This window comes from Durio zibethinus, chromosome 17 (assembly GCF_047325235.1).
Source record: "Durio zibethinus cultivar Kanyao isolate XHJ-2024 chromosome 17, ASM4732523v1, whole genome shotgun sequence".
Taxonomy (NCBI): Eukaryota; Viridiplantae; Streptophyta; class Magnoliopsida; order Malvales; family Malvaceae; genus Durio; species Durio zibethinus.
The window spans coordinates 7,806,861-7,819,549 of NC_143178.1; the positions used below are offsets into that span (position 1 = coordinate 7,806,861).

Consider the following 12,689-nt stretch of genomic DNA (forward strand, 5'->3'; position numbering starts at 1 on the left):
GTTCTTGTTTGTGAGAAGCTGAGATTATCTTTTGATCCACTGGACTGCCCCCTACAATGTAGAAAATGTGTAGCCGCAACTTGACGTCTGCTTCTAGAATAGCCGGCGTTCACCATGATTAGCACGAGGTGTTCTTTTTCTCCAGCGTGTTGTGGTTATTGGCAGACCCGAAATTTGCGCAAAGAAACCAAGCAGAAAAAGTGGACCTACTCCAGTTTGCATCTTAAACCGTTGTTCCTTGCAAGAGTGGGATTTGTAGGAAGTCAGTGTCGTCGTGCAATTATAGATGACGATTTGACATTTTGATGGAGACAAGGGAGAAAAAGGGCTTGACGATTGGTAGTCAACAAGTGTTACGTCGAAAGCTTCAAGAAAAGTAAATAGAGTATTTTAATTTCACATTGAATATGAAAAAAAGATTATTATAGTATAAAAAATATTAACGCTTGATAAATCGATTTTAAAGAGAGAAGGTAATAATTACACGATAAATGATATTAGAATTAGTTTTTGAATTATTATCAATGTGTCATCGAGGATGGGTGTTTTCGTTAAAATGAAAGAAGATGATACAGTCTTAGAGAGGAGTCATGAATCTTACATCGATTGTATATTAAAATTAGTCATGAGATATAAAAGTTCACATCGCTTTTAATTTGTGAGGCAGTTTTGTTTCAGGCTTTCATTGGAGTGTGAGAGGATGTCATGATCTTAAAGAAAAGCAGGCTTTTGTTGGAGTAAAAGAAGATGTCATGATCCTAAAAAAAAGTTATGAATCTCACATCGGTTGTGTATTAGAGTTGGTCACGAGATATAAGGGTTCACACCATTTTTAACTTATGAGGGACAAAATCATAAGGAATCGTGACAGTTAGGTTGATCTAGGACTTCAGATGAGTCTATGCCCCGGTCCTGGTGCCTAACAAACTTGGAGCTTGAGCCACAACTCGTTACAAGTGATATTAGTATAAGCCTTGGACCGTTCGACTCATGTCAAGCGCCTCGAGGGGCCTTCAACTTGTGAGGGATAAAATCTCGTGAGGCCAAAAGGGTCGAAGTAGATAATACCTCATAAGTTTGTGTGAATCGTGACAGTTAGGCTGATATTGGACACTAGATGAAGTCTATACCTGAGTCTTGAAGCTACACAAGCTTGAAGTTTGAGTTTCGACCCGTAATAAGTGATATCAGAACATGTCCTGGACCGTTCAACCCATGTCAAACGCCTTGAGAAGGGTAAGCATCACGAGCTTGGATGCATTCGACTCAAGTCAAGCACCTCGAAAGGCCTTCACAAGGGCCTTCAACTTGTGAGGGACAAAACTATGAGGTCAAAGGAGAGCCGAAGCAGATAATACCTCACAAGTTTATGTTAATCGTGACAGTTAGACTGATCTAGGACACTAAATAAGTCCATGCCTGGGTCTTGGAGTCATACAAGCATCAAGTTTGAGTCTCGACCTGTAACAAGTGATATAAAAATAGGCCCGGGACTGTTCGACCTATGTCAAACGCCTTAAGGAGGGTAAGCATCACAAGATTGGGTGGAAGAGAATGTCTCGTCAAGCTTGAAAGGGCTAAGCATCACGAGGTTGGGTGTATTCGACCCAAGTGAAGCCACCTCGAGAGGCCTTCAACTTGTGAGGGACAAAATCGTGAGGCTAAAGGGGCCGAAACAGACAATACCTCATAAGTTGATGTAAATTGTGACAGTTAGGTTGATCTGAGATACTATATGAGTCTATGCACTGGTCTTAGAGCCATACAAGCCTCGAGTTTGAGTCTCGACCCATAACAAGTGATATAAAAATAAGCCATATACCATTCGATCTATGTCAAGCACCTTAAGGAGGGTAAGCGTCACCAGATTGGGTTAGGAAGAATGTCTCGTCAAGCTCTTCTAGGGAGAATAGGCAGGGTACTTCAATCCTACATCGAACATGAAAGGAGATTGCTGGGATATAAAAAATATTGGCATAAACCCTCCAAGAAAGAGTAGGTAAGGTACTTCAATTCCACATCGAATGTGAAAGGCCTTAAGGAGGGTAAGCATCACCAGATTGGGTTAGGAAGAATGTCTCGTCAAGCTCTTCTAGGGAGAATAGGCAGGGTACTTCAATCCTACATCGAACATGAAAGGAGATTGCTGGGATATAAAAAATATTGGCATAAACCCTCCAAGAAAGAGTAGGTAAGATACTTCAATTCCACATCGAATGTGAAAGGAGGTTACTAAGGTATAAAAAAATATTGACGTTGTATATCCTAATAAGCTGATTTTGAGGGAATAGGACACAAGTCCTTGGTTATGGATACAGAGAAAACTTAAGGCATAGATTGGTGATCAAGCAGGAATTATCCACTTCAAGCCATAAAACACAAGAAAAAAATTGTAATACTCGAAATACCCACCCCATCTTCAGCCATTTTCTTTCTACAAAAAGGAAAAAAGAAAATCCTAGCTATGTCGCCCCCAAATAAAACTGCTTGGATACTAGAAATGGTTAAAAAATTCCATTAAAAAACTATATATTATGAATGTAAAAGCTTTGATGCTAGTTCTAAATCAAATTGATTAGGAAACTGAACCGTCATGACGTGATCTAAAATCTTTTTTAGCTTGATTAATATGTTTGCTTGAATAATTTAGTTTAGTGCCTCGTTGACTAGAAATAAGCATGCTCTAATTTTCATGATCAATTCATAGACATCATGGCTAGGCGCAACTTAGTTTGATAATAGTCAAAAGACCACATAATGACTATTTATGCTTTGTTGAAGGGAGCTCGAAATAAACATGTTGCTGGTCTCTTCGGAGCTTCCCGGTCAGGACCGCACTTAAACTTCGATCAATCAGAACATCTCTTTCTGCATGGTCATTGATTTGAACTAGGGATGGTGAAGCTTACTTCCATCCAACACTTTTTCACCAATGGAGAAGCTGCAAATCCCTGTCCACGTATATTTCTTTAGTTGGCTTCTCACTCTCGGTAAGGAAATGATTTACGACTTGAAATTCTTGTACGATGGCCTCGATCAGTCTGGTCTTCACGTGGTAGTTAAAAGATCATGATTGTCATGCTTATTATTTGCTTGTTTAAGAATCCAAGTTAAAGATCCATTTTTGATTCGGTGGTTCCTCAATTTGAATTCATTCTCTGTACCTTTCAAATAGAAAATTTAAACAATATTACATAATAAGTATATGAATTCGTATCTTAATTAATTACTAAAAATAATACTATGATCTGTATAATTAATTATACAATAATTTAACGATGAAATAAATATGACAATGTATATATATTGAAAGAAGAGATAAGGAGTTACTCAAATTAAAGAAAACTAGAGTTACACATTCCGAACACTTCAAAAAATCTATATATGCCAAAGGATAATGAAAATGAAGAGTCTTTGTATTATTCCTGAAAGCTGTCGCAACGGTTTGAGAGCCGTTCAATAAATTTAAAAATGAAAATAAAAATAAAAATAGAGTTGACACCAATTTTTGTTAGTTAGATATGATTGGTCACCTATTAAAATTTATCATTTTAATAAGATTTTAAAATTAATTAAAATTTATTAAAAAATAATTTTATGATTTGTGAAACAGTTTGGGTTCCCGTTTTAAAAACAGTACTAATTAACTACGTGTTATTCTTTGATTTTGATAAAATATAGTCTCATTTTCGGTGTTTGAAAAATAATTTTCTTGATTTCTTTTGCTTATTAAAATTTGTTTGTTTTTTTTTTATTATCTTTTTATTATTTATTGTTCAAATTTTATTCCAGAAAAATAAATTGAAACCCTTTTATTGAAATAATTCTTAAAATATTTCAATACGTTGGTAACATTAGAAGAACTCTTTTCTCATCTAAAGATTTCTTAGGCATCGCTTCTCGGAATACCTTAAAATCTCATTCTTAGAGGCTCGAATTTACTTTTCGTAAAAACTATGTTATGCATGCAATGTAAGATGCTAATATGTTGACACACATATTTTATTTATTTCTTTAGAAATCTTATTGACATTTTGATTTTTGTTATTTAAAAATTTTGGAGAAAAGAGGAATTTTTATTATATTAAAAATTTTCTATAAACATTCAAATACACTGATAATATTTAAAAAATCTTCTCACCTAAAAATTTTTTAAAGTATTTCTACTCGAAATACTTTTAGAATCTCGTCATTGGATAAAATTTTTTTTTCTCATTTTTTGTCACTTTATTATTTTTAACAAATTTTTATTTTTATTTTATAGCAAAAAAGAAAAAATTTTATTGTATTAAAAATTTTTTATAAATACTCCAATACACTGGAAATATTTAAAAAAAATTTTTGCCTAGAGATTGCATATGTATCACCACTCAAAATACTTTTAAATCTTATCATCGAATAAAAATTTTTTTTTCTTATTTTTGTATTATTTTATAAGATTTATTTTTAAAATAACAAAATTATCACAAATTTTTATCATATAAAAAAATTATTCTCTCAAATTTAAACATTTTAACATACATAAATATTAATAATAAAATTAAAAATAACAAAAATAATATTTAAAAAATTCAAAAAAAAAGTTTACCTAAACCGGACCGATCAATGGTTCGATCAACGTCAGTCCGATTGGTTCGACAATCTAATCGAATTCAATGATTAGGGGCAGGTCTAGTTCGATCTAGGTCGATTCAGTTGAACTGGTCAGAAGCCAAAGGTCAAGCAGGTCATCAAGTCGAGTGCACGGACCTCAAGTTGAGTCACAAGTTGATGCTCGGATCCTGGGTGCTTAAAACGATGTCGTTTTGACACTTATTGAAATGATGTCGTTTTGGGTTTTCTTAGTTTCTATAAAAGCTCAATTTTTTTAGCTCATTTCTTCTAGTTCTTTCTCTCTCTACCCTCTCTCATTCTCTAAGAGCTTTTTTCTCTAAATCGATCAACCGATCATTGGCCTTGGTCAGAAAATTTCAAAAACTCCTAAAAGATCCTCTTCGTCCTCCTAAACACAGATCTGGACTTGGTTTCACCCGAAAGTGTCCCGAACGGCCTAGATCAACCTTTAAAGTTTCGGCCAAACCCCTCTTTTCTTTTTTTTTTTTTAAGCTAAGCTAATTTTTTTTTTCAGGAAAGCTTTAGTGTTGGGTCAGAAGAGGATTATGATTTTATTTTTGATTTTCTCTATTAATTTTTTTTATACTTATGGTTTGATGGGTAATTGGGTTTATGGGTATGATTTTCTGAACAAGATAAAATCATGTGTAGTAGAGGCTTGTGGAAGGGGGTGAAGATAAGTGCTGAGCGGCTAGGTGTATGAAAGCCTGGTCTCGAGAGCGGATCCGTCTATGGCAATGCGTGAGTGGGGCTAGTACTTTATAAGCCTTTGGTGAACATGGGCACAAGAGATTTGGTTTGGGTGCTATATAGTTTGCAAGGTTAAATAGAGGTGAATAGGGGTGAACAGGGGGAATAGGGGGCAGTAATGGTGCTGTGCATGGCACCCATTGCCATTGGCCCTTTTTGTTTTTCTGTTTTTATTTTTTTTCTATCTTTTTTTTTGTATTTTTATTTAATTAGTAAATTAATAAAATAAAAGATAAACAAATTTTGGGCTTAGAAACGAAATTGGACCTCAAGCCTAATCAAAATCGGGTCTTAGGTTCAGTTGAAATGAAATTGGGCTTCGGGCTTGGGAACCTGATATGTCCGATAAATTTTAAATCAAGATCCAATTCAAAAGCTCGGACAAATTTAGTATCTATAAAGAGAAAATAAAATTTTTGAAACACGTGGATAAGTTGGCACAAAAGGTAGCAGAAAATTATGTTTGTTTGATTGATATTTTTATTATAAAATGAAGTTTTTTTAGCAAAAAAAAAAAGAATTAGAAGAAAAAAGATATAAATATAAAAGATTAATAAAAAAATCAATGAAATGAAATCTTAATATTATATAAATTATAATGATAATATCTAAATATTATATGGATTTATATTTGATATATTGATAATGTATATATTTCATACACTATTAATCAACTAAATGTTGTCACCTCATTAATGAAAAATTTTAAAAATTAAAAGTCCTTAAGTGAAAAAATATCTTTAAATTTTATTCTTGAACATTATTTTAAAAACTAATTTATTTTTTTATTTTCTACAAAAACTTAATCATTACTTAGAATTTTTAAATTAATTTTATAAATCTATTTATAAATTTTGATGAACTGTTTAAATTTAAGAGTTCAAATTTTGTAAAAATAATATTACTATATTGAATAAATATAATATTCAAAGTTATAATTACAACTAAAATTGTTAGGTAAAGAAAAAATTCTACTTTAATTTAAACAATTTAACAAAAAAAAACCCTAGCTACCATCATGATTCATGTCAATCACAAGTAGCCACCACTCCAACCACCACATTCGGCCTTCAACAACCTTTGATGGAGGAACACCACATTCGACCTTCAACAATCTTTAATGGAGGAGCAAAAGCACTATGCCTTTCTTGTACCTTACCCATAATCAAGTATCAAAGGTTATCAGATCCCCAAATCCAAAATTTTCGTAACTAGCCAATAACTCAAGAAATCTCTTGAATCTTGATCTTGAACCTGTCATCTCATCGTCTTCAACAACAGTTTTTCATAACTGTGGGTAGCTCATCCCTCTGCGGAGGTTCTACAACCGGAAAGGCCAAGATTTGGGAGGAAGAATTCGCCCAACAAGACTGTGGAATGGATGAGCTTTTGGCAGTTCTGGGTTACAAGGTTAAAAGTTCAGACATGGCAGAAGTGGCTCAAAAGCTTGAGCAGTAAGAGGAAGTTATGTGTAATATTCAAGAATAAAATTTAAAGATAGTTATCTTTGAGGGCTTCTAAATCTTTAAACTTTTTCATTAATAAAGTGGCAACATTTAGTTGATTGATAGTATATGAAATGTCTACAATGTCAGTGTATAAAATATTAATCTATATTAGACAGCTCACATTAAGATGTGTATCAAATAATCTTTCCGGGTTTAATTATTAGTGCCAAGATTCTGAAGTAGAAAATCTGTTTTTGTGCATATAGTTTACAGCAAGTGTCAAATATAATTGCTGGGTGACAATGATAGAAGAACGTATACAAAAGTATCAAATACCCTAGATCCGGTATAGAGAAGACATAGTATACAATTGAGCTACATGTTCAAATTAATAGACAGAAATATATGTAATAGACAGAAACAGATGATGAATTCAGAGAAACTGAACATTTTGCTTTAATAACTTTCCATTATTTACCATATATAATACACAAACACCAAAGGAAAGTTTGAACGCATTGTATATGCATGGCGCAAACAATACATTCATGTAAGGAAAGAAACAGATTGAAAAGAAGAGAATACAACTTCACCTTTCAACAAATCTAATCCGACTATACCACAGGAAAAAAGAACCTAAAGGGGTTGAACTATGAGAGGCAGTCCATATCTAGGCCTTAGGGAAAGCAAAATAGAAGGTGAATGACGATAACTTGAAGAGAGGGAGAAGGAAAACCTAGTGAGCATAAGGGTTAAGACAACTTTGTATTCCATCATTGTCAAATTCCTCCCTATACACATCCTCCCTCCGAACCCGAAAGGCAAGAACCCCATCTTGTGCTTGCAACCACCGTATAGATGGTCATCCTTAAACCTCTCCGGCCGGAACTCATTAACGTCGTCGCCCCATATGGCTGGATCATGGTGCATGGCTACTACGTCGATCCACATGTTGGTTCCATTGGGGATAACAAGATTATCCACCTTTATATCTTCTCTTGCTTGCCTTTGTGCATTTGGTGCTGGTGAGTACAGTCTTAGCACCTCATTCATCACCCATCCCATCTGCATGTCATAGCCACACAATTATATCTTTGTAAGCATTTGATAAAACTTACCAAAATTAAACCAAAAAAAAAGGGAAAACACAAATGGAGAAAAGAAATAATTCCACGTGAAATTCGTTTAATCAATATTTAACAGGACGGATATATTTTATCAACCATGACATTTGTCCACGTAACAAGAACAAAATCAATATTTGAAATGGGTGGAACTGAAGAGGACTCTAAGTTGGCCGATTGGGATCGAGACCCCAATTAAATTAACCAAAACTAGTAGTTTCAAGTTTTTGAACTATCACTAGCAACGTCGGTTGAACTGCCTTTCTGGGTTTTCTTTTTTAGGGCAAAGTCCAAACTATTTGGGAGTTGCCAAATTGCCAAAAGCAGCAGTTTGTTTCTACATATGATGCTGATGACATGTTAGCCAATTGGTCCAACTTCAACCTTTGACATGGAATATTATTGTTGAACTTTCCACTCAACACGGTTCAAGATTTTGACTTCAAGGATATGGGAAAATTCTCAGACTGGCTCACGAAAGATATGTGTGCGTGAAAATTGATCAAGAAATAGATGGGATATTATAACTTTTTTTCTAATAAATAATAATAATAATCACGGAAATGGAAGAAGAATAATCATATAAATCAATAATTACCTTCTTTAAGCCAGCAAGACTGGTGTAATCGATCTCTTCATCTCCAATCACTTGTCTAATTTCCTCCCTCAATTGACTTTGCCAGTCTGGATGCATGGCCAAAAGCAGCAATGTCCACGTGAGAGCCAATGCGGTGGTTTCATGACCAGCAAAGAAGAAAGTCTTGCACTCATCAACAATCTCCCTTGCTGTTAAGCTCTTCCCCACTCTTCCGTCGACACGGTTGCCTTCCATCAAAAAACCGAGCAAGTCAATCTGAGGGGATCCATCCCAAGACTTCCTACGATTGTCTATGATGGATAATAGGAGCTGGTCTATTTCTCTGCCAAGTTTCTTGGCTTCTAGGGTTTTCTTAGGGCATATCCATTTGCTAAAAGGAACACCCACGTAGCGATTGGAGTTGAAAAGTGTGATTTGCATGGCTCTCAATTTTTCATACACTTTACTCCCGTTTTGGTAGCTCAACCCAAAGCCTGTCCTTGCAATGATCTCCCCCGCCATTGTTGTGATTTCTCTTTCAACGTCGATTTCAGGTTTACCAGAATTTATTAGGGTAGCCCACCTTTCGAGCATCTTTGCGGCCGGTTCCACCATCAATCTTGCCATAGCCTACATTATCAGAAAAAAAAATATAATTCATCAGGAAAAAGACAAGGATTTGAATTGACGAGTAACAAATCACTATCTGATCAAACCTAAATTGTTATCCATTAACTTATTCATTTATCCAGAAAAGGAAAAAAAAAATATATATATATATATATATATATATAAGTTTTAAGACGTAAATTTTAAGTGTATAATATTTCAATTTGTAAAGATGTTTTTAATGCCCTCTTTTATTTTCTTTTTTGGTCATGAATTCTCTGAAAATCAATGGAGCCTTTTGCCATTTAAGGAGACTATATTAATTTTTTCGTGACCACCGTGTACAGGCCATCTTCAGGTTAACGGATTGTGACCAAGTTTTCTATTGCATAATTTTAGACTTTTGCACTTCGAACAAGCTGTGACTTGCAGAAAATGCAGTTTTATGAACAAAATTAACGTCCTTTTTTCCACCAGCGGAAGTGTATAGGATGGAGTCTTAGATTAGTTTTTTTTCTTGATGACTGTGAGATAAAAATGAAGAGAAACTAATTAAGAGAGACCTTCAAGTTTGGTGGAGAGAATGCAGGAGTAATAACATGGCGATGACGAACCCAATCATCTCCTTCAACCATGACCAAACCACTTCCGAACATAGGCTTTCTATCATGTTTAAACACATTGGATTTCCCCCAGCTCTTTCCCAGGACTCCTGATGACATTTTCCTAAGGAATTCAGGCTCTGCAATATATAAAAAAGGCTCCGTCCCCAGCCAGTAGATGAACACTTTTCCTGCATGACAAACACAAACGTTAATTTAACCCCACTTAACCAAACCAAAACATACGTAGTTCTTTAATAAAAAAAATAAAATTAAGGGTTTTCATTTTTTTTTTGGGGGGGGGAGAGAGACGTGTGAATTATATGACAAGAACCAAAAACTTACCATGAGATTTTTGCCACCGAGCAAAGTAAGGAAACACGGTGGAGTGTATATCATGGGAAATAACAGAGGATCCAAGTGAAGAATAATTAATATTAATCTTACTACTAGTATTTTTCATCTCTCTAATATTTCCCATCGGAAAACTAGGAGTTGGACCTCCAAACCCATTCTTCTTAATCTTTCGGTAAGCTCGAATGGGCAGAATCCAGCAAGAGAATAACAATCTCAAGAACACATAGAGAAGAAAAGCCAGCATGGCTGTGCTGAAAAAAGCTTGGGATAACTTGAAAAACCCCATTATATAAGTATAATCTGATCTCTCGATCTCTCTAGCTAGCTACAGCTCTTTGTATATAAGCACCTTGAGGTACCAACTAAATTTGTTACGAGTAAATTTGATGATTGAAGAAGAGAATGAAATGGGTATTTATAGAAGAGGAAGGAGGGATAGGGGAGTTCAAATGTCGGAGTTTTGACTATTTGCTCCACCCATTTTTGGATTTGTACGTTTTTCAAGTCTTAATTTCCTGCTGAATCTTTTTTTTTAAATCTGCTTTAATTGTTGTGTATGCTGCTTTTGTATAAAAATTAAATAATATACTAGTAATACTAATGGACAAATTTCATATAAATATATTGGTTTTGGTTTCGTCGATCAGCCTGATTTTTGTCTTCGTCAAACCTTGGTTCCCTTATCGAGTTTTGGTCCCCTTGCGGCTTTAATTGTTTAACACACACGGTCGGAATATATATCGTTTTGACGCAGCCCGTACTTTCTTGATCTTCTGTCCAATTGCTTTCCCCCACGTCGGATGCTTTTGTAACTTTGCAACTGGCTTCCACATTACACGTGGACTTTTGAAAATGTCGAGAATTTATAGGAAGATTAATCGCCCCAATTAAACCGTAATTTTTTTTAATCACAAAGTAATTAAAAGATTATATAGAGATTCACCGTTTATAAATGTGGGTTATATATAAAATTTTAATAGATTTTACACAATTTAAAATTATAATTAATTAATTAATTAATTAATTATAGTAGAATAATTGTAAGTAATATTTGCCGAAATTGAAAGGTTACCACATATTTCATTTCTTTTTAAATTTTTTTTTATTTTTAATATATCCTAAAAGTTATATGTCATCTTTATCGGTTCGTGACAATAAAATTTAAAATTTTAATTATCAATGGATAAAAGGGTTAAAAATAAAATAATTTACGTATTATATATTTTCTATTAATTTAGTACTTAAATAAAAAAAATTATCAATTTAATACTTCAATTTTTATTTCGTCATCTACTTTAATATTTTAGATTAATGCTATTAGTCAAACTGTTTGACATGACATAAGTATATAATAAGATACTTGATACGTATCAAAAATTTCAATCAATATCACATCATCGTTAAAAATAATTTTAAAAAAATTTAAAAATTATTTTAAAAAACTAAAATGTTTTTAAAAATTATAAAATTTTTAAATTTTAAAAATTCAAAAAATTCTAAAAAATCTAAAAATTATTTTAAAAAACTGAAATGTTTTTAAAAATTTTAAAAATTCTAAAAAATCTCAAAAAATTAGTAAAAATCCAAAAATTTTAATAAAAGAATTATGTAGAGATTCACCACTTATAAGTGTAGGTTAAATAAAAAATTTTGATAGATTTCACACAACTTTAAATTGTGATTGATTAATTATAAGTAATATCTAAGAGATTAAGAGGTTGCCAATTTTTTTTAATTTTTAATTTTTTTACATACCTTAAAATATAAGTGTCACCCTCTCAATCATGATAATAAAATTTAAAATTTTAATTATCAATGAATATGATAAATTTTCATACTATTCTAAAAAAATACTAAAATACTTTATACAAATTAATTATACCTGATTGTAAATATTCCTTAGGCTTTAGCCTCCTCCATAAAAATTAAAGCATAATCCTTTTCATTCCAAATATTTGGTGTTTGGACAGTGGAAAAGAGAAATTCTTTTGGATTCTTTGAGGAATATTAGATATTCTTATTAAGTTTGAGTCACTGTTCGGAATTTGAGATGAGAAGGTCAAAACCCAGTCAGATCTAAGTATATTAATTAGTTAGTATTTATAACAGTAATGAAAGCTCATGCGAAAACAGATTAAACATACACACTGCTGCATAATATTAATAAATATTTATGAACCCTAATTAATTTGTACACTTTAGAAGAAACATTTTCATATTCAATATCTGTCCCAAATACAAAGTTTATGAGCACATTTGTGAAACGATTATACGATAACTAATGGTGGTTTTAGCCTTTAGGCATGAAAACAAATTTTTTGGCCAAAAAAATTAAGTCAAATTTAATCTCTCCTTTATATCTCATTTCTTTTCTCTCTTCATATTGTCTATATACGTATACATACATCTTGTTGAAATAATTCCATGATCTTTTCAACTGAATTATAGTGTTTTACGTCATTGTTTAAAAAGATATAATTATTATTATTATTTTGTATAAAATACAATCCTTAAAGTCAAAAGTACACAAAGATTTTAAGACAATGAAAAGATATTAAACACCTAATATTAGAAAGTCCAAATTGGTGCATGTTTTTCTTGAATGAAT

At 32.8% G+C, this 12,689-nt stretch overlaps 1 protein-coding gene across 1 annotated transcript; it reads right to left on the minus strand.

The window, feature by feature from the left end:
- Positions 1-7,335: 7,335 nt before the first annotated feature.
- LOC111288086 (cytokinin hydroxylase-like) lies at positions 7,336-10,450 on the minus strand. Its single transcript, XM_022878851.2, has 4 exons — positions 10,070-10,450; positions 9,686-9,915; positions 8,535-9,143; positions 7,336-7,877 (listed from the first exon to the last, which is right to left on the minus strand). The coding sequence occupies exons 1-4, from the start codon at positions 10,365-10,367 to the stop codon at positions 7,449-7,451; spliced, it is 1,566 nt and encodes a 521-aa protein (XP_022734586.1). The 5' UTR covers positions 10,368-10,450; the 3' UTR covers positions 7,336-7,448.
- Positions 10,451-12,689: the final 2,239 nt, after the last annotated feature.

What these genes read in the sequence shown, in the direction of transcription:
- LOC111288086 (XM_022878851.2), bottom strand. Translation starts at nt 10,367, where the DNA reads ATGGGGTTTTTCAAGTTATCCCAAGCTTTTTTCAGCACAGCCATGCTG. An exon ending in TCGGTGGCAAAAATCTCATG is followed by an intron (nt 9,916 to 10,069) that starts GTAAGTTTTTGG and finishes TTTGTCATGCAG; the next exon opens with GAAAAGTGTTCATCTACTGG. An exon ending in TCTCTCCACCAAACTTGAAG is followed by an intron (nt 9,144 to 9,685) that starts GTCTCTCTTAAT and finishes CTGATAATGTAG; the next exon opens with GCTATGGCAAGATTGATGGT.